The sequence below is a fragment of the Cnephaeus nilssonii genome, assembly GCF_951640355.1.
Source record: "Cnephaeus nilssonii genome assembly, chromosome: 11".
Taxonomy (NCBI): Eukaryota; Metazoa; Chordata; class Mammalia; order Chiroptera; family Vespertilionidae; genus Cnephaeus; species Cnephaeus nilssonii.
In genome coordinates, this window is record NC_137082.1 from 16,532,311 (window position 1) to 16,560,068 (window position 27,758).

Here is a 27,758-nt window from a genome sequence, read left to right on the forward strand (position 1 = left end):
TAGTAGTATTTAGAGAAAACAAACACACGTGAATACTTTAATACTTAAAAGCAAAATTTTGGCTAAATGCCTGGCTTGGACTTCCTTTGGCTCTGCTGCTTCAAGCAGTGTGCCCTTGACCAAGTCATCTGACCCGTTAAATATCCTGATCCGAGAACTGAGGCTACGCTGAGGCCTGCCCCTCAGGGCTGCCTAGTAAGAGTTCACTGAGGTGATGCTTGCAAAGCCCACAGCAGATGTTCTTTAGTATGTGAGTATTTGCTGGTGGGCTGAGGGCTTAGCCGTTTACACCACCCACAGGTGAAAGTCAGAAGTCTGGTTTAAAGGGTGTGAGACGTGTGGGTATGTACATGTGTTGGCTAATTATATTTGTTGGGGGACCCAGGTTCTTGTGCAAGGCCCATGAGGGAGACCTTCGCATCTATGTCCCCACAGGCACTTGAATTCCACGAGATTTGCTAGAGGCCTGATAAGCATGGATGTACTTACAATGGATAGAAATATTTTAATTTAGGAAAGCCCCAGAAAATTCAGGACCCTGTGCCCGGTGTGTGTGTGTTGGTACCCCCGGGGAAACCTCAACATGTTGATGGACCAGGTTTCCATACCTTTTAGATTCTTGGACCCTCCTCAGATTAAAAATCCCTGCAAACATTGCGCTGCATCACAGCGTCCCTTGAGATCAGGGCTTCCACCACGGGGGGCTCTGAAGGCCTCCAGAGAGCGGCCAGGAGAAGGAAACCTGGCCCTACACAGCCAGCCCCAAGTCCCTTGTCTGAGGATGGCTTTCCAGCAGCCAGAACCTGCTTTGTCTGGTGCAGAGAGACCCCAAAGGACCTCCAGAGTCAGTCTTCCACCAATGAGTGACGGGCGCTGGGGAGTAAATACTTCAGCTCCCTCTCCTCCGGCTGAGACCACTCTGAGGTGAGATCTACACTGTTCCCAAAGTTACCATGAGGGAACTTTGCTTGAAATTGGGCCCTCGTCTGAGCTCCTGCGCTACCTCACTATGGAATTCTCTTCGGAGCACTTCCTGATAATCCATTTTCATGAAAATTGTTGGCTCTGAGCCTGTTTTGGGGGAATCTGAGCCATGATGCCCCCAATCTTCCTGCTTGGCCCCCTCTTTCACTGTTTGAGGTGGATGGTCCTGCCTGTGGATTATTCCTGAAGCCAGATGCTCTCCTGAGCAGCCCCCACTTGGATGTAAATTCTTCACAGCAGGAATGATGTCTCTTTGCTCCCCACTCCATCCTCTGAGCTCCGGACAGGCCCTGGCATACATGGGTTATTGGATGAATGAGTGCTCTTCCTTCTCTACCTTCCTCTTTGTAACTTCCCTGTTCATTTCCTTCTAGACCAGGGGTAAATCAGGACAGGACACAGGGGGGTGGAGCACCAACCAGTCCATTAGACCTTGGCTGGCCATGATGGGGAAGTAGCTGACGTTGTGGCAGCCACTAAAGAAGCACTGCTCAAGAGGATTTTTAAAAAATATATATTTTTATTGATTTCAGAGAGAGAGAAGGAGAGAGAGATAGAAACATCAATGATGAAAGAGAATCATTGATCAGCTGACTCCTGCATGCCCCACATTGGGAATCGAACCATGACCTCCTGGTTCATAGGTTGACGCTCAACCATTGAGCCACACCAGCCAGGCTGCTCAAGAGTTTTCAGTTAGTCACCACCAAAAATACCAATGTGGTTACACATCCAGAATGCAGCTGTGCTCTCCTTATCCACGGTTAAGTTCTCATTGAGTGGAAGCTGGTGGCTTTACACATTCCCACCCCCCCCCCACACACACAGTGATCTATACTAATAATAGAGGAATATGCAAATTGGCTGGGATGCAATCACATAACAAACAATCAGGACGGGGGTGGGGCCACGGCAGAGAGCTCTCAGCACACCTGCACCGGGGGTCCGAAGGGCGTGGAGAATAAGGGAGGGCAGATAGGCAGTTAGGGGGATCAGGCCAGGAAGGGAGAGCCGATAGGCAGTTAGGACGACCAGGCAAGGAGGGGAGAGCAGTTAGGCAGTTAGGGCGATCAGGCCAGGAGAGGAGAGCAGTTAGGGCCATCAGGACAGCAGGGGAGCAGTTAGGGGCATCAGGCAGGCAGGCAGGTGAGTGGTTAGGAGCCAGTGGTTCCAGATTGTGAAAGGGATCCCGGATTGAAGAGGGCGCATGCCAGGCTGAGGGACTCACCCCACCCCACTCCCCGTGCACGAATTTCGTGCACCGGGCCTCTAATTACTTTATAAGCTGCCTCTACTGAAACGGAAGAGACCACTTGGCTCTACCTTGGCCGGCTGGGAAAGGCCGGGTGGGCCACGCTGATACAGGTGTCGCTGACTCCGTGTAACTTCTAGAGGCCTAGACTCATTTTGTGTGTGTGTGTTTTTTTCTAAACCATATTTGAAATGATACTGCAGAGCAAACCCTCTGATATAGCTTTCAGTTTAGTGTCTCCTTGGAAAAATAGAACATAATTAAAAAAAAATAGTTCAGTACATGAAATATTGCAGCAGCTAGTGTGGTATATCTTGAAACAGTCATTGTGCCAAGGTGCTGCTTTACTTTGTCAGTTTCTGAGGCCAGTATTGTATTAGATTCTTCAATGACCTCAGAAGTCATAGATATCACCAAATTACTGCCCGTGGCTTTGAGTTTTAAGTTAAATAACAAGGCAAATGAGAGAAGCCCCATGAAGAATGAAGTTCTTCCTAAGAGTTGGCACTAATGTTTCTATATCCCTGGTTAGTTTTAGCATTTGTGTCTTAAGTTTGATTTTGCATTTTTTTCTTTATATTTTTAGAATATTTATTACACAGAAAGCTCTAGGTCTATAATGGGGAAGAACAACAAAAACTCAGTGTGCTTGTCCTGGCCAGTGTGGCTCAATTGGCTGAACACCGTCCTGTGCACTAAAAGGTCACCAGTTTGATCTGGGTCAGGGCACATACCTGGGTTGCAGATTCCATCCTGGTTGGGAGTGTGCAGGAGGCAGCAGATCGATGTTTCTCTCTCATATCTCTCTCTCTCTCTCTCTCTCTCTCTCTCTCTCTCTCTCTCTCTCCTCTCCTTTTCCCTCTCTCTCTCCTTCTCTCTCTCAAATTAATTAAAAAAAACACACATTGAAAAAACCCCACAAACACAACAATGTGCTCCATCAAATTTAGGATATGGTCAATTATAAGATACACCTATTTTATATATCATCAAGAAAAAAAGATTCCCCAATTATAATTATACCACACTCTTAATTATAAAATACACATGATTTCATAGATGATAAAATATGACAATTGGCGCATCTTAGAATTGAAGTGTGCTAATCTATGTCTTCATGGAGCTCAAGTTGGGGTCTGAGATTGTGTTGGTCAATTGTTAATGTCCTGTTTTGCTGTCATATTAGTGACAAACGTGCTGTGTGAGGACTAGCATCTTGGAATTTACAAAATGGGGTGACCACCAGGCATTCCAGCCTCCTGAGCTCCACCTGGCACCCTCTCAGGTGTCACAGGGCTTTCGGCAGGCACTCTGCCATGACAATGGCTGGCAGCTGGCAAGAGCAGGCTCCTGCACAGTGAGCAGGCACCTCTGCCCTAGGTCTCTGGGAAACACACAGTTGGGAGCCAATTTGCATGGGTAATGAGAGCGAAACCCTGGCTGTGATGTCCTTTCAATCTTTAAACATTTAGAGGAACTGCAAGGCCAATGTAGTGTCAGTAGAATCACGATTGAGATCAACCTTGTCCACCCACACATGGGTTCAGCCACAAAGGGTTCCTACAGTTGAGAAAACGATGCAAAACTTGAAGAAAAAAAAAATTTGTTTTCAAAGTCATAGTTGGAAGCCTACCTAAGTCACCTGGGATGTCATTTGTTTGATTCTTTTCTCTGATTAAGGCACAGACTCTATCAAGTCAAATGCAGAGCTTATGGAAGACTGATATTTGTTTGGTAGAAAAGATGGCCCCAAAGGTTTTGGGTTTATTGCCCTGTACATCTGTAGCGAGTTTGTATTAGGTTGAACTATATGAACTTGCAGTGATGGAAGGTAAAAAACGGTTGAATATTAGCCATGTCAAGCTTATATCTAATCTTGCAGAGTTAGACACACAAGCTGGCTGACAGCAGCTATTACAGCGGGCTCAAGATGGGATTCTTCTGTCCACTCGCTATTTACCTGTCTCTGCCATCTGGCGTTAACATCCCGTTGATCTTCCCTTTAATATGTTAAATCAATCTTTGATACATATTCACTAGGCATTTGTATAAGAATTATGATTTTTCACTTTTTGAAAATGATCTCTGAAGTTTATCCATATCGTGCTGTTCTAAGAGGCGTGACAACTGTGTATCTTTGGCTGTGTGTGTGTGTGTGTGTGTGTGTGTGTGTGTGTGTAGAATTCATTTTCCTCAAGTGTTAGGTTTCTAACACCTCCTTTGGCTCAAACTTTTGAAATTGCCAGCTGTCCTTTGCCTTTCCGGAATGCAGTGGCATGAGTGCTGTAGTCACATTCACTTCCCTTTACCACCTCCGGTTTCCTTCAATGGGCTTTCTAGAAGCGCTGGAGGAGAAATAATGACTCGTTCCTTTCTAGAAGTCAATTTGAATGTATACATCAACGATTTAAGTATGAAAACTATTGGCTTCAGCATTTCTAATTCTAGGAATTGACCCAAAGAAATAATCAGATAATGTATAAAAGCATGTTCTTGGCAACATCATTTATAACAGTGAACAATGAAAAAAGGACTAAATGTTTAACAACAGTGGACTCGTCAAAGTGTGGTAGAGCATTGTACTGGAATACTATACAGCCATTAACATTGTGATCCTGTTATATATTAATTGATAGGCACAATATATGTTATATATCAACACAGTAAAAAAATAAATATATAGTGATATGTTATTAAGTGTTAAAAAGGTTGCATAACCGTATGTATTCTCAAAGCCTATTTATGTAAAACATTCATCTATGGATTTATATACTATAATAGAAATACCAACAGAGCAAAATTCTGGATGTATCAGCATCAAGATACTCACAGGGTTCATTTCCAGGTGGAGCAATGAGAGGTGATACAATATAGGTGGTATTCTTTTTCTTTACACTTCTTTAATCTTTCTATAAACTTTTTTAAAAAGGAAAAAATAGCTATTTTCATTTTGGGAAAAATAAAAGTAAAAGGATAATTTGATGGGTGGAATTCATATAGAGCCTGGAATTATCAGCATAGCAATTAGACAAGTTTTCTTCAGAGCTCCTGGGTTCGGTGACAAAAACTGGACTATGGGTGCTGAAGTTTACCAAATGGAAATGCCAGCAATACTTATACTTGGTTGGTGCAGGCTTTGAAAGGAAATGAGATGTTCTGCCGACCATCATGGCCGAGCTACTGAATGATGTTCCTCGCTCACTACAACTTCGCCCTTGCCATTCAGAGCTGTACCTCACCTATCCAGTCTACCTTTTTTGACAACTATACTCAATTACACACCAGGGGTTAACTTCCATACAGATCGGAGTCACTCTTAATTCCAAAACATCAGTTACATAAGGACGTTTTCTCTTCCCCTCCCCACTAGTTATAAAAAACAAAGTAAGCTCTCTAAGCTGTAATTTCTCTGTGCCCTGCTGCTTCTACTCAACTGACTCCAAGTGCCTACTAATTTCAAAGGCACTGAGTCAGCCGGGGTATGTGTTTAAAGCAGCATTTCCTCAAATGCTTTTCACCCGGCACTAACAATGTAGGATGTGAACAGGCATGATTTCATTGGAATACCACTGGAAACATCCAGTTAACTGGGTTAAACATTTGATTCATCAAGGTCACTGTGGGCTCCTTAGGACCTTTTAAGATCAGGGGTGGGGAACCTTTTTTCTGCCAGGGCCATTGGGATGTTTATAACATCATTCCTGAGACATACAAAAGTACCACCTATATTGTATCACCTCTCATCAACTTAAAAATTAGCCTGCTATATTTGGTCAAACATTTAATTAACTCACCCCTAATGCCTTGGCAGGGCCAGACCAAATGATTTCTCGGACCTTCTACGGCCCACAGGCTGGACGTTCCCCACCCGTTTTAAGATGCTCGTGTGCTGTGTGCAGGGTCCCACAGGCCTACTGACATTACGAATTTTTGTTGATGACCATTCTGGGGAGCAGTGTTCTACAGAAACTCTGTCTCTCTCTTTTTTTAATCCTCACCAGAGGACAAGTTTAGAGAGAGGAAGTGTGGGGGGTTGGGGGGCAGAAGAGAACAAAGAGAGAGAAGGAAAGAAACATGGATTGGTTGCCTTCCGTACCTGCCCCAATTGGGGATAGAACCCACAACCCAAGGATGTGCCCTGACTGGGAGTCGAACCAGCAACCTTTCTGTGCACAGGACAACTCTCCAACCAACCTAGCCACTCCAGCCAGGCCTGCTTAAACTCTTAAAGAAATCCTAACTAAGGGAATGCTGGCATGGCCCCTTGGGGGTGGTAACTGCTGCATTTGTAATATTTTTAATTAAAAACACACACACAACTTAATGGCGTTAGGTTTTAAAGGAAAAGTGATTAGAGAGGAGACATGGATCTACAACTTGCAACATTAAAATGAAAATTTTGAAATAGACCATTAAATTTTTTTCCCCTGTAAGTTGAGTGTGACAGTGTCGTCTGTACACATATATTTGGTTTAGGGAAGGAAGAAGGCAGAGGGACTATGAAAAGGGAATTTGAATTTTTTAAAAATGTCAAGTTTGGCCATTTTCAGTCTTGTGAAGATGATTAGTAACTCTGAGGGGATGAATCACCGAGGCTTTGAAGCTTTACTAGAATTCAAAGTGTTTGTTCCTCATGAGGAACCGGAGCTTTGATGCAGAAGTCTGCTCAGACACGCCCGTCTCAAAATTTCAGATGGGATATACGCAGCACGTACTACCAGTGCCTTCCCTGTGTCCCCGGGAGTCACTGCTCCCTTACACGGTGATGCCTTCTTACCGCCAGCACCAGGAGTCTCTGCCCAAGGCCTGCGATGCTCGGTGCTGGATGAGCTCAGAGCTGGATGGGACTTACTGCACGAGCACCCCGGCTTCATTGCCCTCATGGGGACAACTCTGACCCTCTTTCACAGTCTCCCAGAGGGCGCCAGCAGGACGGAGCCCCAGCGGCTGCCTTCTCTTCTCTGTCTCACTTCCCTACTCTGCTACCTGAGTTTCCTGTGATCACCTCCCAAATAGATGACCGGCATTCACATCCAGTTTCCAAATCTGCTTCTGGGGAACTCAATCAATGTTTTTCTTTTCACGATAAACTCAGAGCAAGACCTCTCTGGCTACATCCTCCACCTTGGGCGGCCAGGTGCCTTCATCCTCCCTCGGGGCCTTTCCCTCTCCCTAGAGCTCCCAAGCAATGGGTATATACAGGGTGTCTTGGACTCTTCTGGAAACTATACTTAGGTTGTGTCCAGAATTGGGCACAGGGCTCCAGTGCCAGTTTGTCCTCATCTCTCCTTTACACAAACAGAACAAGTTTGATAAAGAGGTTTGCCGCCTTCCTTAGCATTAGAGTGGAATGAACAGAATAATATCCACGAGTGTTTCTCAAACTGGAACGTGCATGCGCACCATTTGGGAGTCTTGCTAAAATGCAGGTCCTGATTCCTAGGTCCGGGGTAGGGTCTGAGGTTCTGCATTTCTAACAAACTCCTTGGCTGACTGACAGCCCACCCATGGGGGCAAGGTTCCTGTGGTCTGAGAGAGCCCTGAGGGCAAGACCAATCCTTTTGCATGTTTGTATATCCAGTGTCCCATCCAACTGGCTGCACAGTGCGTGCTGAATATGTATTGGTTAATACGTCAATTCACTAACTTAATTCAGCTGCCCAACTGCAAATTAGGGAACAGCCTCTGTTTAGTGAAAACTTGTAGAATCCTTCTGATGGTGGGAAAGTATACATGCCAGCGCACAGCAGGGGTGGACAGGCACATTTGGAATGTGAGTCATTGTCAGATCACACTTATTGGAGACATGCTCCTTTGAGAGTACTGGGCTAAGTCAATGGTCGGCAAACCGCGGCTCGCGAGCCACCTGCAGCTCTTTGGCCCCTTGAGTGCGGCTCTTCCACAAAATACCACGTGCGGGCGCGCAGGTACAGTGCGATTGAAACTTCATGGCCCATGCGCAGAAGGCGGTTTTCGGCTCTCAAAAGAAATTTCAATCGTTGATATTTGGCTCTGTTGATATTTTTACTGTTGATATTTGGCTCTGTTGGCTAAGGAGTTTGCCGACCACTGGGCTAAGTGGACACCAAAAGAGGTATAACATATTGTCACTGTCCCAAAAAGGCTTGCACTGTGACTGGGAAGATAAGACAGAGAAAAATAAAAAGAAACACATGTCTGGTGAGTGGTCAGAGATGGTAGTAGCACCGATAACTTTAACTCGCTTGACCTAACCCACTTGACATCCCAATAAAGCCCTCCTGATCCTGATTAGACTACACTGTTACTAAAGCCATTCGTCTTGCCCAGCCAACAATCACGGGGAGCTGAATTTTGTGAGAGAGACTCAGGCTTAAGCTTCAGTTCTAGCGTGCACCCACCACAACACACATGCACACATGCCTTGTGGGTGATGTACCCCTAATCAGAGAAGTCTTAGTATTCTTATTCAGGGCAAGAGAACTAAGAACATGTTCTTGAAAAACAGAATCCAACCCACGTTCATCAGCAGCACTATTTAAAATAGCTAAAAGGGGGAAGCAACCCAAATGTCCATCATAAAATGTAGTCTGTACACACAACGGGATATTAACCAACCTGAAAAAGAAAGGAAATTCTGACACATGCCACAACATGGATGAACCTTGAGGACATTATGCTGAGTGAAATAAGCCAGGCACGAAAGGACAAATATTGTGTGATTCCAACTCTATTCCAGAGGTCCCTAGAAGAGCGAAATGCATAGATACAGAAAGCAGAAGGGTGGCTGCCAGGGGCCGGGGGAGTAAGGGATGAGAAGTTAGTTTTTTAATGGGTACAGAGTTTCAGCTTGAGAAGATGGAAAAAAGTTCTGGAGATGAATGGTAGTGATGGTTGCAAAACAATCTGAATGTCCATAATGCCACAAAATTGTACACTTAAAAATGGATAAAGTTATAAGTTTTATATTATGTATCTTTTGCCGCAATTAAAAACAAGCCAGAATCCATAAAAGTTAGAAAATGAGGTATCAGAGGTGCTTCTGTTGTTGTTGTGTGTTGTGTTTTTTTTTACAGATATATGCTACAGAGACAGTCTTTGGAGGAAATAATTTACAATAACTCAGCTCCAGCTTGTAAGCCCTGGGCTCCCCTAAGAAGGTGACATCATCTGAAGCAAAGCTCAAGAGGGCCCAACATGTGAAAAGGCATAACCTCTCAACAACACTGACTCCACACACATGACTGAGGGCTGGCCCTGGGTTAGCAGAGGCAGACAGTGCTTCCTTTTTCTTTAATCCTCACCCAAGGATACATTTTTATTGATTTTTTTTTGAGAGAGAGAGGGAGAGAAAGAGAGAGAGACAAACATCGATTGGCTGCCTTCCATATCCTCCTCCCTGACCGGGGATCGAACCCCTAACTTAGGTATGTGTCTGACCAGGAATCAAACCCAAAACCTTTTGGTGTATGGCATCTGAAACTTTTTGGTGTTTTGAACCGTGTTCCAACCAACTGAGCCCCCTTCCTGGACCCAACGGTGCCTCTTGATGCTAGGGAAAAAATGCAGTCCCCTCAGCCATGCCTTTCCCACACCTGGGCCTCTTCTGTTTCCTTACGACATCAAATTTTCAGGATGGAAAAGAAGGGCCTGCTGTCCACACACAAAGATGGTTAGGAATGACCATCCCAGCAAAGGATGCCGGGCTTTTCTGTAACATTGGATGAGCCTCTTGGGATCAAACAGCTAGGCTGAGATGGAAAAACACATCTTATGATAGGAACCGGAGACCTGAGATCAGGTCTAGAGCTGGAGAGCTGGGTGGAACCCCACACGTCTTTCTTTTGTGTCTATGAGCAATGCCTGAAAGCTCCCAGGGTTTTGGGTCAGGGCATTTTGGTTCAGATGAGAAACTTATCTATGGTCTAGTGATGGGTGATTGAGGAAGACTTCTGCAGTTAAAGCTGGAGTTTCAGAATCTGCTTTTAACATTCAAGTTAACTCAATTGTCAAAACGTATCCAGTGTGTTTTACTCTGAAGTAGGTCCAAGGGGCCATATGAATCTGCAGGTGAGGTAGTAAAAGCTGAGTTAAAAGCGATCCCTGCAAGACCTTCAATCAAAGCCACGAACCCTAACCAGTTTGGCTCAGTGGATAGAGCGTCGGCTTGTGGACTGAAAGGTCCCAGGTTCGAATCCTGTACAGGAGGCAGCTGATCGATGTTTCTAACTATCCCGCTCCCTTTCTCTCTGTAAAAAATCAATAAAATATATTTAAAAAAAACACAAACAAAACAAAACACAAAGCAAGAGTCATCCCATATGGCCTGGTCCCAAGGCGCTGGTTGGCTGCACACCCATATGCTGGGCTCATGTCCTGAGAACCATCTATTCCGGTAACCACGGGATTGATGTTTTCGACCTCTTAATGTAGGTACCATTTAAAACCAGTACAGTTTTGTTGTTTGTGAAGCTGGATACTGCTGCAAATTCTTTTCATGTGCATGTTACACTTCAACAAAAAGTTGAACATGTAATAAAATAAAATGAATAAACAGTGCCATTGATAGACTATAAGGAATCAACACACCTAAATGCATGAGTGAACCTGGGTTGGACCCAGGATGATGGGAAAAGAAATACTGTAAGAACGTATCTGGGACAGTTACTGAATACTGACTGTGGGCGGGAGCAGAGCCTTGAATCAGTGTTTAATTTCTTGGTTTTGATCCTTTTACTGTGATTATATAAGACATTGTCCTTCCTCATAGAAAATACTAAATGCTAAAGGATTTAAATGGCATAATGTCTCCACTGTGTTCTCAAATAGATCAGAAAATGTATTACGTATATAATTACATATAGAAACACAACTTATATATTTATTGGCTATTTACATATTTATATGTGTGTGGGGGGGAGAGAGAATGATAAGGCAAATGGAGCAAAATGTAAACAATTGGTGCATCTGGACCTAGAGTAATGCATATATAGAAGTCCTTTGTATTATTCTTGCAACGTTTATGGGAATTTGAAATGATATAGTGCACACATACATGAAAGCATATCATACAAGCAACTCCTTGTACTATTCTTGCAACTCTTCTGTAAATTTGAAATTATATCAATAAAAACCACCGCCCCATCCTCAGGGTGGAAAAAATTAAAACGATGAACACAGGAATGAAATGCAGGCTTCCAGGGGCCACTTCCCTAATTCCTCCTAGCTCATCTCCAGAGCTCACTCTGCACATTCTGACTGTTAGGACATACCTCTTCTGGAAAGTTTGGTCAGCTCAGTTCCTTGTCCTCAAAATCCCTGTGTCCTTGGAACACAAGTCAGAGGAAGTGTGCTTCAGGAGGCCGCACCTCTTCCTGCCCAAGGCTGCTGGGCTCCGAGGCCTGGCCTGCCGTGACCCCTGAGTGCACCAACCACACCCAGCTGGCCCCTTCACCAGGGTCCTGCCTAGTGCCCCCAGGGAACCAACACTTAGTGGCCACCAGGCAGGCCAACTGAGCTCACTGATGAGCCCTGAACCTCGTAGTCCCAGTTGGAAGGCCAGCTTGGGCTCCTGCTCCCTGTGGGACCTCAGTTTCTTCATCTGTAAAGGAGGTGATGATAACTTGGTGGGAGGATGAAAGGGAACTAGCATAAGGAAGTTACCTGGCACAATCGTGGGCCTAGAGCCCCAATCAAAATCAGTCCAGGTCAGTGGTGGGTAGGCTGTGCAGCGAGTGCTGTGGTGCAACATGCAGGGGCACACACGTGCACACACACACACACACACACACAACAAATGCTCATCTTTGATGGACTCAGTCAGCACTTGGCTGTCTAGTTTCCAGAAATTAAACAGTTTTTAATTTCATCATAGTTAACTTTTGTTTCACTTGGGAAAAATATAAATTTATTTTTATTTATGTATCAATGGTGGTGGTGGGTCAAAATTTGTTAGTATTTGGAAACTCTAAAGGCATTTTATGTGGCCTTGGGGGAGGGGCAGGAAAGGATAGTGGAGTGAGTGACAGGGTGAAGGCGACGACGGTGAAGGTATCAAAGGAAAGATTATAAAACAGGCTGCTCTGGTGACAGGTGTATTTGTTTTATGATCCTTAGATTACTAGCAAAAATGAGATCAGCACAGTGTTCTCTGTGTGTAGTTTGTTTGTTTGTTTGTTTCTTTTTGGTCACCCACACCCAAAGTTCAGCTCCTTCAAATAGTAGATATTTAACAAATGACCTTGAATCTCTCAGAACAGAAGGGAAGTAATTTCTGACTCTCCAGCTTGCGTCTGAAAAGCTTTGAATTTTTAACCTTGATGCCTTAGTAATAAATGAAGACGTCTTTGGGTTATATGAATTGTTCTCAACCCTTATTCATTTGCATGCCAGAAATGAGAAACTCATTCCACAGCATTATTCTAGTGACCAGAGTTATTTTACCCATTCCCTTTGATGTCCAAAATCTTTCTAAAGTTTCTATGTCTAGTACATAACATGATGCTTCTTAGATGAGTCTTGCCAGGCCTTTAATTGATAGCACTATGGGTGTGATGAGCAGACCGGACGGAAGCTGTCCGAACTTGGGGAAAATCTCAGAAAGTCCACATCACATGTCACAGGAAAGGGAAAGAAATACATTTTGCTAGTCAACTCAGCTGACGGTAGCTACCACTTAATGAGTGGCTTTCTCTGTAGTAAGTATCATCCATTGTGTCACTTAATCCTCACAATGTCCTTGGGTAAGGTGACCAGATTTTAACATTGGTAAAGCGGGACACCATTGATGGGGGGGGGGGGGGAGGGGGGGGCGGTTCTTGATAAAAAATTTGGTCTATATGGAGCAACAAAAATTTTCATAGAATGCAAAAAAAGTATTGTAATATATTTTTTAAAATTTCAACATAAGTACAATTTACAAATATAATAAATAAAAAATATGTATAGTATTATTTTATTCTTTGGCATATTTCTCATTTGAGTGAATTTTTTTAGTAGATTGCTGTCATTGTTTAAAAGGTCATGAATTTGCCGTAATGTAAGTCGTGTCACTTTCAAGGCCGCTGCTAGACTTTTTGCCGCCACTATAAAATATAAATAATACGAGTACTGTCTGCTAAATTCAAGAAAATTTATGTATTTATGAAATAAATAAATAAATTACTTACCTAAATTATCTGAATAGCTGATTTGTAATGACATCACTTGTTTAACTAGCTTACTAGCACGTAGTACGATGTGTATCGTCTGAGAGACAGTTACAAAATGTTTTCGTCGTTGCCAATCCCAAAAAATGCCATTGTTCATTAAGTCCAAACAATGGTGGTCGAATTCTAACAACTGATCAACAATGCGAACTTTGATAAGCAGTTCTCGATAATCAGTTCTCAACAATTATTTATTATTAAAGTTTAACATTATAAAATTAACAAAAATAATATAAAACTCATATCCTGGCTAAATAGCCACATGGCCGCCGAAAACCGTATATTCCCTTCCCGTTCTCCCGCCGTTCCCTAGCTTGTCGTGCATTCTTTCCAAAAATCGGGACTTTTTTAAAACGCCGCGGGACGCGGGACAAATTGTTAAAAATCGGGACTGTCCCGCCAAAAGCAGGACGTCTGGTCACCTTATCCTTGGGTGATAGGACAGGGACTTTTTGTATTTTTATTTTATAGATGAGGAAACCGAGGCTCTAAGAGTTTTTCTCACATCAAGGACCTGGTAGTGGTTGCAACAAGAATTGGCAGCCAGGGTTCTCACGGTTATAAACCCATGACCTTTCCACCAATATTTCCCCAGGTGGGGCACACAGCTTTGATGCACTGAAAGTGATACTGGGCTGTACCAATTGGAAGGGGGTGGCCTGTGCACTTTGGGAAAGGCTCCGATGGCTGTCCCCAGGATGAACTTACCAGCTTCATTCAGACTCGGAGGCTCTCCCGGGGCCCACTCCCCTCCTCTGAGCTCAGCCTTCCTGCATCTCTGTATCTGCTTTGGCTCCTGGGTGCTTCCTTTCCTCTGCTGATTACAGAGTATGAGGCTGCTCTCCGTGTCCAGCTGAAGGCTTGACCGGAAGCCAGGGCTTCCAGGGTGGGGAAGTTTCCCTGGTGAGAGCCGGCAGCCTTATCTAGAGCTGCTCCTCACCTGGATACCGAGCCACCCTTCCTGAGAAAGGCTCTGAGAGTCTCCAATGTGTGTGTCATATCAGAGGTCTCTGCACACACTCATTTTTTCCCCCTTTGTCCTCACATGGGCTTATCCTATCTTTTAAACATAAAGAATATTTTGTGCAAAAATCAGGAGACTAACATAAAACCCAAGCTCAAGTTTAAAAGTTCAAAGGTTTCTAGTTTGTTAAAAATTAGAAACACAGCTGTCATGGTGATCTTCAGTCTTTATTTATTTACCATATTTTCCGGCGTATAAGACGACTTTGTAACCCAGGAAAATCTTCTATACGCCCAGTCGTCTTGTACGCCGGAAAATATGGTATTTTTTTTTAATTTATTTTTTCTCAATTTTTTTATTAAGGTATTATATGTGTACATATCTTACCATTGAACGGTATTTTTTATTTAAAATCATTTTTTAAATTTTTCATTACAGTTGTCACTCAATATTATATTTGTTTCAGGTATATACCTCAGTGATTAGACATTATATAACTTACTAAGTGATCATCCCAATAAATCTTGTACCCATATGAAACCATACACAGTTATTATAATACTAGAGGCCTGGTGCACGAAATTCGTGCACAGGGGGAGGGGAGTAGGGGTCCCCTCAGCCCGGCCTAAGCTGGCAGTCAGACATCCCTCTTGCAGTCCAGAACCCCTCACTCCTTACTGCCCGCCTGCTTGCTGCTCCTTACCACTTGGCTCACTGCTCCTTAGCGCTACAGTTCAGTTCCTCCCCATATGTCCCTGGTGCCTTTCGAGCTGCTGTCCCAGCACTAGAACTCAGTGCGAGTGAGTCGGAGTAAGTCCATGTGCAGGCCTTATAAAAGGAACTTACTGGGACTCCAGCAACCCTCCTTCTCACTCAGCCACAATCCCACTGATTTTTAGAGCCAGAATTTATGGAGACTTCTATTTTTGGCACTGCAACCTTTCTTTCTGGGCTCCATTGCCTGGTGTGGGGCTGGGACCCCTCATTCTTCAGACACGATATTCCTCCTGATTTTTACCCGCCACACGTGGGAGTAGGACCAACCCATTCGGCATCTCTGCCTCTCCTACCAGTCTTGATGTGGCTTCTTATTTATATCCTTAATTGTAGGACTTCCATTCAGCTAGATTTCAGGTGGTTCTGAATGATGGTTGTTCTGTAGTTTCGTTGTAATTTTTACGTGGGTGTGCTCCAATACAGACCCCAAATGTCAGTTGCCATTTATCAACTTTCCCCTGGTTAGCTTTACTGGTTTACAGTATCCACCTGGCCCCTGTAGGCACCAGAGGCTGAGGCCTCCACCTCCAGTGTATTCAATCTAGCTATTTCTGAAGAACTCTATGAGGCAGGTAATGTGATTCAGGAAAGAGTGGACCCTGCCCCCAGAGACCAACCTCTTACTGACCCTGGCATGTGTTCATTTGTAAACCGAAGATACTGCTACCCACACACAAGATTGCCTTTGATAATTCAGTGACAAAATGCAATTAGCTCCCAAGTCAATGGGCAGCAAACCTTTTCCACAGAGGACCAGAGAGTCAATATTTTAGGCTTTGGGCACAATACAGTCTCTAAATCAACTCAGTTCTGCAGTTGTGGGACAGAAGCAACCATAACCAATACATAAATGAAGGGGTATGGCTGTGTCCCAATTACAAAAGCAGGCGCCCAGCCAGATTTTGGCCTGTGGGTCACAGTGTGCTGACTGTGTTAAGTGATTGTCTTGTTCCTTCAGCTGCTCCCCTCCAATCCAATCCACATATTTCAGGTACAGTAGTTATTTCAAATGCATGGGGCAGGCCTGTACAACAAATAAATACGAGTTTGCAATCTTCCTTCCTTTCAGGTAGGAAGTCACCTCTGGCCAAGTGTTTGCTGTGTGGATTCTAAGGAGCAGAGAAGAAAACCATAAAGCTTGAGACTCCAGAGAGACCAAAAGGATCTTCACAATCAAGACAAGAAGGTGGAGGGTAAGGCAGAGTAAAGGGAGATGACTGCCAGACTCAGGGAGAAGTTCTGAGAGAGTGGAGAGGGACATTTCTGGAGGGAGTTGCTGGGCACCTGGACTAGGTGCAGAGAAGGACCAGCAAGCTGACTGCAAGGGTGCTGGGTGGGAGGCTGACCCTGGTGTCCTTTGAGGGACAACAGGGAAGATCTGAACTGTACTTTCGTTTTTCTTGGTCGGCTGTAATCCTTGCTAATGCCCAGCAAGGTTTGTGAGGCTTGCACATATGTTGTATTGTGTGACTCCCATCCTCAAAACCCTTTGTGGCTTCCAATTGGAGTAATAATGGGGTCTTAACTTCTCACCCTCCCACCCTTACTTCAAGCCAGTCCCCACCCGCACTGTCCAGTATGCTGCCTACCCTGTTCTTTCAGAGTCTTGGGCACTGTTCCCTGGCTTTTGCATGTGCGTGCCCCTTACCTGGGAATGTTTTCTCCTTGACTCTCTCTCTCCTGAAGAGTTATGCTTAAATGCTACCTCCTCAAGAAGCCCTCCCCAATCATCCACTCAGCCAGCCCTGTAAATTCAGATTTCCCTAATTATTATCTATTTTTCCCCATCATTGCAAACTCAGCGCCAGGAGAGGTGCTGCCATTATGGGTGCTGAGTCATTACAAACTGAATAAATGAATAATATATGTATTATAGACTTATACATGCATTAGACATATCTTCATCCATTCAGCCATATGTATTGAACCCCTATTATTAGTGGCCAGGTACTAAGCTAGTTCCAGGTGATACACATTCAAGACAGTGCATGCTAAATACATGCACACACTTTTCTTGCTTTCATTTCTTCTACTTCTGGAAGGCCTGCCCCAGAGTCAGAGAGACCTCAGAAATGGGCCACTTCCTAATTTCCACTGCAGTCCAGGAACTGTCAACCTCAGTGGAAGTCTGGGGCCAGATAATTTTGTTGTGGGAGTTGCTCCTGCATTGTAAAAGCCAGCCAGTAGCACCTCCACCCAATGTGTCACAACCAAAAATATTTCCAGATAACTAGTGGCCTAGCCTGAACTAACTGGCTATCCTGGACCAGAACTCCCAGTCACCTGCATCTATGAGACCTCACCCTCTCCACAGAAACAAGCCCAGAATCTGGAAGCAGGATGAGAGCGCGAGAAAGGCTCCTGGCATGCTCCCACCTGAACATAAATAATGATGAGCACACAATGAAAACAGACGATTCCACAAGGCCCCTAGGGACCAGGTCTGAGACACGGCAGAACACAGGCCACTCAGACTCCCAGAAGGAACGGCCCCATTCTGTCACACACTGAGTGTCCGCTGCTGCTTTACCACTGAGGCCTCTGGATCCTTTAACTCCACCCGAATTCTAGATAAAAATTACGCAACTACCCAATCACTGAATTGTCCTCACTTCCTGATAACATTCAACTCCTTCTTCGTGGTTGCCAGATAAATCACAGGATGCCCAGTTAAATTTGAATTTCAGGTAAACAATGGGTAATTTTTTAGTATATGTATGTCCCAAATACTGCATATACTTATGCTTTAGCTGAAATTCAAATTCAGATGAGTGTCCTGTATTTTTATTTGCTAAATCTGCAACCCTTCCTTCCTTGGAATTAACCAGCATAAGCCCAAATGATATAATAAGCCCCTCCCAACTCCCACATACTGAGACCTCCCCCCTCCCCCACATAGTTCTTCTGGTGTGTTCTCCCGGGCTGCAGCTAGCCAGTAAATCTAATTCTGATGAAGTATGTATTGTTGCTGGTGTTTTAGAAGAACAATCCCCACTTTTTGAGGCAGGACACTGAGAGGCAGCCATCTGAAAGGGACTGCTGTGGTTGGCCAGAAGGGGGCACACTTGGAGCACCTGTGTGTGGGTAAATGGTCTCATCAGGTGTGAGAGGCTTAGGGGGGAGATTTTGCTTCAGTCTGTCACAGCTGAATCGCCCTGCCTCTAAGGATCTCCGGGAAAGCAGGCAGAAAAAAAATAGAGCATCTTATCAGCTGGTGGCAATAGCACCAAGGCTTACAGAGAATGGGTGACTGAAGTATGATGTCTGAACTAACTGGTGAAACCCAGGGTTCTTATGACTTTGATTAAATTTAGTTTTGAATCCTACCTTTAGGAATCCTGTGTGTGTGTGTGTGTGTGTGTGTGTGTGTGTGTGTGTCTGTCTTGGTCTCTCTCACTAACCTTTCCTCAGGACAATGAGCAACCTGAGGCCCCCCCATGGCAACAGGAGACAGTATCCCACTTGAGTTTCTGCACCTCAGCCTGAGGTGAAATAACCGCATAGCCACTTCCCCCTGAAACCAGACAGAAGGATGCCGCAAAAGACCTCAGAGCTGCCCTCAAGACCTGGAGAAATAACTCATCACTCTCACCTCACAGCTCTCAGCATGACTCCTGACCCCTAACCCCTAACCCATGGTGTCTTGTGAATTTGCCCTATACAATCCGTAACCTAAACGCCATTGGGGAGATGGGCCTTGAGCATTACCTTCCCATTCTCCTGGGTGGTGCCATTCATCAGTAAAATAAGTTAGTGGGTTTTATTTCTTCACTGCGATGCTCAGTGCCCAGTGTTTGGCTCTGCTAGCGCTGGGTGGGCGAACTCTTTCTTTTCTAGAATACTGGTGCTCACAGCCCAGCTGGGACGGCGATATTACTCCATTTTCCAGGCAGGGACATGAAGCCAGGTCTAGAATGCAGACATTTCTATGCTTTTTGTGTTGTCCTGTTCACTCATAGAACAGTAGTTCTTAAACTTGAATCCCCTGGCAGGCTTGTTAAAACAGACCCGTGGGCCTAGATCTGTGTCTGGATGTGTTTGAGGAAGATGGTGAAAGAGATGCCTGTGTGTCTGAAAAAAGCCAACCCCTCTCCCGAGAGCCGCTGTCCCCAGGGCCTCTCCAGAAGGGGTTTCCTGGGAGCTCTCCCTGGGAAAGGAGGAAAGGGTCAGAGCAGAACCCTCAGGAGGCCACGAGGGTGGGGGTTCCACAGGAGACAGTCAGGCCAGGTCTAATTCTCATCCCTGCTATAAACTACCCAGCCTTGTCACATCAGCCTCCGGGGCCTCAGTTTCCCCATCTGTAAAGCGAGGAGGTTTAGACTCAACGTAAGCCTTTGCTGTCCAATACAGCAGCCACCAGCCACATGTGGCTACTGAGCACTAGAAATGTGGCTAGTCTGAACTGAGATGTGCTCAGTGTAAAATACGCACTGATTTTCAAAGGTGTGGTACAAAAAGTGCAAAATATCTAGTTAATATTTTTATATTTTATTACATGTTGACATGAAAATATTTTAGATATACTAGGTTAAATAAAACATATTATTTAAATCATTTTTACTTGATTTAAAAAATATATATTTTTATTGATTCAGAGAGGAAGGGGGGGGAGAGAGAGAGAGAGAGAGAGAGAGAGAGAGAGAGAGAGAGAGAGAAACATCAATGATGACAGAGACTCATGGATCGCTTGCCTCCTGCATGCTCCCTGCTGGGGATTGAGCCCCAAACCTGGGCTTGAACCCTGACTTGGAATCGAACTATGACCTCCTGGTTCATTGGTCGATGCTCAATCACTGAGCCACACCAGATAGGCCGTTTGTGTGTGTGTGTGTGTGTGTGTGTGTGTGTGTGTGTGTGTGTGTGTGTTTAATGTGGCTACTAGAACATTTAAAATGACATCTGTGGCTTACTTTGTAGTTCTGTGAGACAGCACTGCTAAGGCCTGTCCAGCTGTAAGTGCCTAGGAAGTATCTAAGAAAAACTTATTTGTGGAAAACAAAAGACACACAAACATTGATGTGAGATATGCTTTGTAAAATTATTATGAACTAGAGGCCCAGTGCATGAAATTCGTGCACGGGGGGTTGCGGGGGGTGGGGGGAGGAGGTCCCCTCAGCCTAGCCTGCACCCTCTCCAATCTGGGACCCCTTGAGGGATGTCCGACTGCCGGTTTAGGCCCAACCCCAGGGATTGGGCCTAAACCGGCAGTCAGACATCCGTCTCACAATCCTGGACCACTGGCTCCTAATGGCTCACCTGCCTGCCTGCCTGGTCACCCCTAACTGACCCCCCACTGGCCTAATTGCCATTCACTGCCTTTGTGTGCTGGCCTGATTGCCCCCAACTGCTCCCTCCCTGCCGGCCTGGTCGCTCCTAACTGCTCCCCCCCGCCCCCCCCCGCCGGCCTAGTCATCCCTTACTACCCCCCCTGCCAGCCTGGTCACCCCTAACTGTCCCCCCCTGCTGGCCTGGTTGCCCCCAACTGCCCTCCGCAGCCTAGTCGCCCCTCATTGCCCCCCCTGCCAGCCTAATCACCCCCTGCCCCCCCTGCCAGCCTAATCAACCCCAACTGCTCCCCTGCCAGACTGGTTGCCCCCAACTGCCCCCCCCCCCCCACTGGCCTGGTCGCCCCTCACGGCCCCCCCACCGGCTTGGTCACCTCATGCAGCCTGCTGTTCAGTTGTTTGGTTGTCTCTCACTAACCCCCCTGCCGGCCTGGTCGTAGGCAGCCATCTTGTGAGGGCGTGAGGATTAATTTGCATATTACCTCTTTATTATATAGGATAGCTATTGATATGTTAATTGTTCTAACCAAACCTCTAATCACTATTTTTTTCCACTGCAAGGTGCTTTCCTGGTCAAAGACTGGTACATGGTGCCTCCCTAGACACTTGGTTTGGCATGTGATGTCTAATCACTGTTCAGGAGTCAGCTAGGAGACCAAGGGCTCAACACTCACATCTATGACTTTTAAACATCCATGGATCCATGTAAGGATTTCTTCAACTAAATTATTGAGCAAAATGTGATTTGGGGTCCATCCATTATTTTTCAAGCCCCTGCCATCTCCATCCCATCACACAACAGTGAATTGCTGTCCGGGGCTGTGCATGCAGAGAAATGGCTCCTCACGTAAAGAGCCGCCTGAAAACTCAGGTGCCAAAATCGCTGAGGCCCAAGCTGTGCAATGGTGCCAGTTGTGGATGGCTGGAAATTTGCCTGCAGATAGAATTTTTGAAAGCACAATAACTTTTCAGATGCCAAGGAGAGACTGATAGTTACAGGACGTCTGTTTTGGTGAAGTGAATCATCACTCCTGGTTTATCTGTTTTGTGGAGTCAGATTTTAGCAATTAGGTTTCTTCAAATGAGCCGCACTTCTGTTCTTTATGGTGCCAGAGAGCTCTCCTCCAGCTTCTCTGAACCATGACCCAGGCTTTCCGTTTCTGAGAGACAGCCATGTTGAGCCTGTTACAAAAACTGTGCCCAATGACCAGAACCTCCTCTCACTGAGCCTCTGCTGCTGAGCTGGGCCCTCGAACACCCCAGGTTGTGTGTGAACCCACGCTCAGGTCACCTCCCCACTGAATGAGTGGTTTGGAGGTTCAGGAGAGCAAGGTCCCTGTAATCAAAACACATTTCTTCCTGGTCAGCTAAGACCAACCGTTTCCCTGTCACTGAGGCAAAGGGAGGCAGGAAGCAGGCACTCAGAGAGGAGAAACACCACCAACCTGTAGGCTGAGGGCAGGCTCCCCAGGCGCTCCTGGGAGAATTGGAATTGCTATGTGCATAAGCCCCACTGATCCTTCCTGGCATTGTTCTGTGCTATAAGGGGCTCAGGCATGTGGCAACAAAAAGATAAAACAAATCCCCTCATGGCAGAGTTCAGAGTTCAGAGTGCAAGTTTACTTCCTGGCTCTACATTGGGGCCACAGCTAAGCCTTCATACACAACATTTCTACCACAATTTAACCTTTAGACAAAAATAAAGGTAGACACCAGCTCCGCCATGAGAGCTCCATTGTCAGGGGATAAAATGGGTGTACCCCACCTGGAAGGGTCAGTGGGAGCCTGATGGGGAGAGGTGGAGGGTGAGAGAGAGAGGGGGCGGGTGGGCAAAGCCCAGAACGTGGGCATGAGCATGTTTGGGCCACAGGAGCAGACCCACGAGGATGCTAGGAAGAAGAGCTGAGGAGAAGGCGGAAGCACAGCCTGAAAGTCCTTGCAGGGGAAGAGTGAGACCTGGTGCGGGGCCCAGATGGAGCCCGAGTCTGCGGAGGTAACGTGATGGGTGTCGTGGTTCGGGATAAAGCAAGCACACATGTTCGGGGACAGTGCAGATGGATCACGAGCATTGCCCATCGTGCCCACAAATGAAGGAATGAGAACCCAAGTAGGGAGATAATGTAGGAAAGGGAGGACGGGTGCAGATGTTGGAGACTTGAGGGGTATTTGCCAGCACTGGGCACCTGGGTGGTGTGGGCACAGGGGTAGCTTGGAGGAAGCTGTGGAGCTCAGGAAAAGGAGGGATCAAAGATTACTTTGAGCTTCTCTGCCCCAGGGCAGGACCATCTAGAACTTTACCAGCCTAGGCAGTGTTGTTCTTACACAATCCCCTTCACACAGCGCACCCTTGAAATATGACAGCAATAGGTGTCCACCCCCATTACTTAGGGGCAGGTAACGGGCTGCCTTGTCCGGGGCCTCGCTGGCCTCCCCCGTGTTTTCACAGAGACCTTATAGAGGGGGAAGTTACTGTTTCCCACAGGTGGTGGAGGAAATTAACAATGGCGCTGGGAAGGACTCTGACGTGTTGGCCCAGCAGCACAGGATTTCTGTGGCCAGGGTTCCAGGATGTAATTCTACGTGAACAATAACCCTGGGCACTCTCATTACCCCAGAACGCTCAGTCAGTGCCTTATCCACCACTCTGTGTCCTGTGACTTATCTGAGTCATTTCCATGAGCCAGGACAGATGGGAAGCCACAAATCAAGGCTTGCTTCTAGTGGTTGGCAACTCCGGTTTAAATACACCAGAAACTGGATGCGGGGACATACTAATGTAAAAGAGGCCCAATGATTGCCTTTCAGTTATCTACGCTTCACACAAAATCACAGGAGCCCTAATAAGCAAGAAAAGCATAACAAGCATGTGGAATTCAGCTGTGGGTCAAGAACGTGACCGAGAATTTTCATGCTTTATGGTGGATGCGGAGAAGGACACTGCAGTAGCTGAAGAGTCTCTTCGAAACGTAGCCATACCACATCCCTGGGAAATACAGAGTCAATATCAGCTCTCCAACCAAAAGCCACTTCCTCAGGAAAGATTTCTCTGGAACCCTGCATTATGATATATAGTCTCAAAGCCCCTTTTATTTCTCACACGAGGCACTGGTTTCTCTTATGATTTATTACTATGGGTTCAGTGTCATGATTATTAGATTAATATCTTTCTTGCTACCAGACTGAAACCTCGCTGAGGTCAGGGATGGCTTCTGGTTTTTCTCTCCCCTGTGCAGTGTACAGAGCCTGGCTAATCAAAAGCGGTCAACATTTAAAATATAAAAGCACGAGGAATAAAAGAAGGCCCAGTGGGTCCCAGGATGTGCTGAGTGACAAACCATCTCAACAACTGAACTCCAGCATTTTTAAAATGAACCTCTAAGGAGCCAATATTAAATGTCCAAAGGGCAGTTTACTTCATCCTTGCAGATAATTACATGCCTAAATTATGAAATAATTGATAACTAATATCATTTATTTAAATTATGATTAATAATATTTTCCCATAATAACTAATTGTGGATTACCATTGTAAAGAATAACAATGGCTATAAAGATGAGGAAAGAAAGAAAATACAGTTGACCTTTGAACAACATGGGGCTAAAGGGGCCGACCCTGAGCAGTCGAAAATCTGCATGTAATTGTTGACTCTACAGTTGGACCTTCGCATCTGCAGATTCAACCAACCTTGAATGGAAAACAGTATTTTCAATCCATTGTTGGGAAAGCCCTGGATACAAAGGGGTGACTATATTTATTGCAGAAAATCTGCATACAAGTGGACCTACACAGTCCAAACCCCTGTTATTCAAGGGTCAAATATCATTTACATGGAGCATCTAACAAATAAATTGAAGCTCTGCAAACAAAAACAAAACCAAGAGCAAAACAGACAACCCCAACAGTGCAGGTCCCTTTGCCTACATTTTCCTCAAGGGCCTTCAACTCAGGAGAGAGACAAGTAGAGCTTGCCTCAGCAGGTTCCAGCAGGGCTCTCACCTCTTGCTTGACTCTTTCATAGGACACAGTCCAGAAATATAAAGTAATTACCTTTAACCTGCTTTTCAACTGAAAATTTAAAAAGAAAAAAAGATTTTCCTCAGGACTGTAGGAAAAACTGGGTCCAACAAGGCCCCTGCCTAAGGAATTTTCAAAGGCAAGTTTGACCATACTCAATGTTCTCATTTTGTCTTGGATTTAATATCTAACTACTATGTAAGAGTCAGCCCCACTACACTTCCTGAGCAGAAGGTGGTAATTATGAACTAGCCAGTATTTAGGCTGATGTAGGCAGTGCCTTGGGTTAAGGAGGGGGTTGGGTTCTTCCCTTCCAGCAGGATGCAATAAATATCTCATCCTGAGACAGAATCCTGGAACTGGAGCTGAGTCAGGAGCCTGGTGGGTCTAGCGCCTGGTCTACAGGAGACTTGAGGAGCCCCTCGTTGGCCTCAGGATGGTAGATGTTATGCAAGTTTGATTCAAATTGAGTAAACTGCTTGAGAATTGCAAATGCTACATCCACATACCTTAACTATGAGGGCTGAGAATCGAGACCATCTGTGTCAACATAACTATTTCTTCCAGGATATTCTTGCCCAGGAAGTTAAAGCTGTAAACCAATAAATAACTTCTCTGCTGCAGAAAATTTTTACAGAACAATCTGTCCTGGAAAATAGTTTGCTCACCTGGGAAAACAACTTGCATATAAGTGATGATTTACTGCCAGGACTCAAGACCCTTGTCTTATCAACAAATCAACAAATGACAAGTGCTGGCGAGGATTCGGTGAAAAAGGAACCCCCGTGAACTGCTGGTGGGAATGCAGACTGGTGCAGCCACTGTGGAGAACAGTATGGTGTTTCCTCAAAAAACTAAAAATGGAACTCCCATTTGACCCAGTGATCCCACTTCTAGGAATATATCCCAAGAAAACAAACACCAATCAGAAAGGATACATGCACCCCAATGTTCATGGCAGCACAATTTACAATCGCTAAGATTTGGAAACAGCCTAAGTGCCCATCAGCAGATGAGTGGCTTAAAAAACGGTGGTAATACTACAATGCGGTACAAAAGAAGGAATTCCTACCATTTCCAAGAGCATGGATGGAACTGGAGAGCATTATGCTAAGTGAAATAAGTCAGTTGGAAAAAAATAATTATCACATGAGCTCACTCATTTATGGAATATAATGAACAACATAAACTGATGAACAAAAACAGATCCACAGACAGAGAAGCATTGATCAGACCGTCAAACTTCAGAGGGAAGGCAGGGGAGGGTGGGGGGGAAGGGGAGAGATCAACCAAAGAACTTGTATGCATGCATATAAGCCTAACCAATGGACACAGACACCAGGAGGGTGAGGGCACGAGCAGGGGTGTGTGTGGGGCAATGGAGGGATAAGGATACATATGTAATACCTTAATCAATAAAGGGGAAAAAAAAGACCCTTGTCTTTTTATACCCACCAATCCTGAACGATGATATCATAAACTTTGCTGAAACCCAATCACTTCTCTCCCTTGAAAAATATAGCTAAAAGGATGTGGATCTAGACCTCTACACCCTATCCACACACCTCCTGACCGCCCCTGGCTTAGACCCAACAGGACTATGTCCTGACCCTGTCCTCCCTTATCTCGGTCAGCTTCCTGACCTTAGCTTTCTTTTATCAACAGGCTCTTCCCATGGATTGTATGGAGTCTCTAATTGACACAATAAATCAGGTTTGGTCTCTTGGAAGCAGGACACATTTAAATGGGAGTTAATACATACGTACAACCCATTAGGGTGGGAAATCTAGTAAAATTGTCAGTTTTCCTCTGTAATAAAGTTAAGAGGCCTCTATACCATTTCTCCTATTGAGGAAAGATCTGGTGTTTGAACACCTGCCTATGACAGATTTCAAATGCAAACTTTACCTTCATTTTTCTACTCTTTTACATGATTCTGTATTTTCCAAATGTTCTACAATTATGATGCTTTATTTTGAAGGTGGGCAGAAGGACACAGAGCAAAAGGCATAAGAAGGGAATTAACTTTCAAGTGTAAATTAGGAATGACCACCAAGTCTTAATTTAAAACACATGCACACAGAGAGAATAGAAAAAATCCATTTAGAGTCTCATCTCTGTAAGCTAGCAAGGTAATTGTATGGCACCGACATCAGTATGCATCTAGAGAAGCTGTACAGATTTAATCATGCTGCCTTGGTTCGCCCTTGTCTGACCATAAGAGACCTCTGGGGAGTTTGATAAAATACACCAGTAAATAACATTCCGTCTCTGCTTGTTGTTGTTGTTCTTTTTTTTTTTTTTTTTTTTTTTTTTTATGAGCACTAAGTGATTCATACAATCAAGCAAAGTGTAAAACCCAGGACCAACGGCACTGATTCACTGGAATGCGAAGTCCAGCTTCCACTGTAAAACCATCCCGCTAAAAACCGGGCGGCTGGCAACCAAAGATCACCTCAACTGTCTTCCACAGGGTGGCATCTCTGGGTGCCTGGGTCCTGGGCCTGTCCCGGAGCTCACAAAAGTCCCAACTGCTGCCAAACCTGGTAACAGCTTGCAGCTGGGCTCAGGCACGCTCCCCCAGCCAGAGCTGGCTCAGAAGGCAGGCTTCCCCTGCAGCTCCCCACGCAGCCCGGCAAAGGGAGCAAGCTGCAGCTTAGCGATCTCAATCAATTCCTTTACCTTAAAGAAACTTCCTCGCTTGTCCGGGCTGCGGGTACCCATGGTCCAGGATGACATTTCCTCCGGCGAGGCTCTACTGCACGCCGGGGACTCCTGAAGGTAGAGACATTTTTAATGGTTAGTCCAGCCTGTAGGAAATTCCTTTCTAAGCCACAGAACACTCACAACAACAGTCCTGCCAAGATCTTTTTCCATCAACAACATAGTGCCATTTATTTCCCACCAAAGCCCTTCCATCCCCTTTCAGGCTGGTTTCCTGCCTCCGACAGCACAGTTCCTAGACTCGGCCCCACCTCACTGCCCCACCTCCCCCTTTTCCAGCTGACGCAGGAGGTCTCTGGGGCTACAGAACGCATAATGATGGCTTTGTGTTTGCTCGACCTCACGCACAAGTCCTAAAGGCAGCAATATTAGATGTCACTGTACTCTGCCCCAAAGCTTATGGACTTAATGTGGCTGATGAGAGGGACAGCGGAAGAACGAGGCTGTGCACGTCCCAAGAAACCCTGCTGGGATGGGATAAAGTCATCCTTAGTTCTACTAACCCTCTCCCCAAGGCAAGGTCAACACGAGGGCACTGGGAATAAGTCCTTCTATTTTCTCCTTAGACATC

The 27,758-nt window shown here is 45.4% G+C and overlaps 1 protein-coding gene across 8 annotated transcripts in view; it reads right to left on the bottom strand.

Annotated features, from left to right (window-relative positions):
- Positions 1-27,758, bottom strand: part of RIN2 (Ras and Rab interactor 2) — a 207,329-nt gene that overhangs the window by 74,219 nt on the left and 105,352 nt on the right. For 6 of the 8 annotated variants that reach the window (XM_079783496.1, XM_079783504.1, XM_079783495.1 and 3 more), the window contains one exon: positions 27,146-27,238. The exons of 1 other annotated variant lie outside the window; for it this stretch is intronic. In XM_079783496.1, the coding sequence (XP_079639622.1) occupies positions 27,146-27,202 (57 nt within the window). In that variant the 5' untranslated portion in view covers positions 27,203-27,238. Of the gene's footprint in view, positions 1-27,145; positions 27,239-27,758 lie in introns of those variants that run through there. One more of the 8 variants, XM_079783500.1, reaches the window with a different exon arrangement.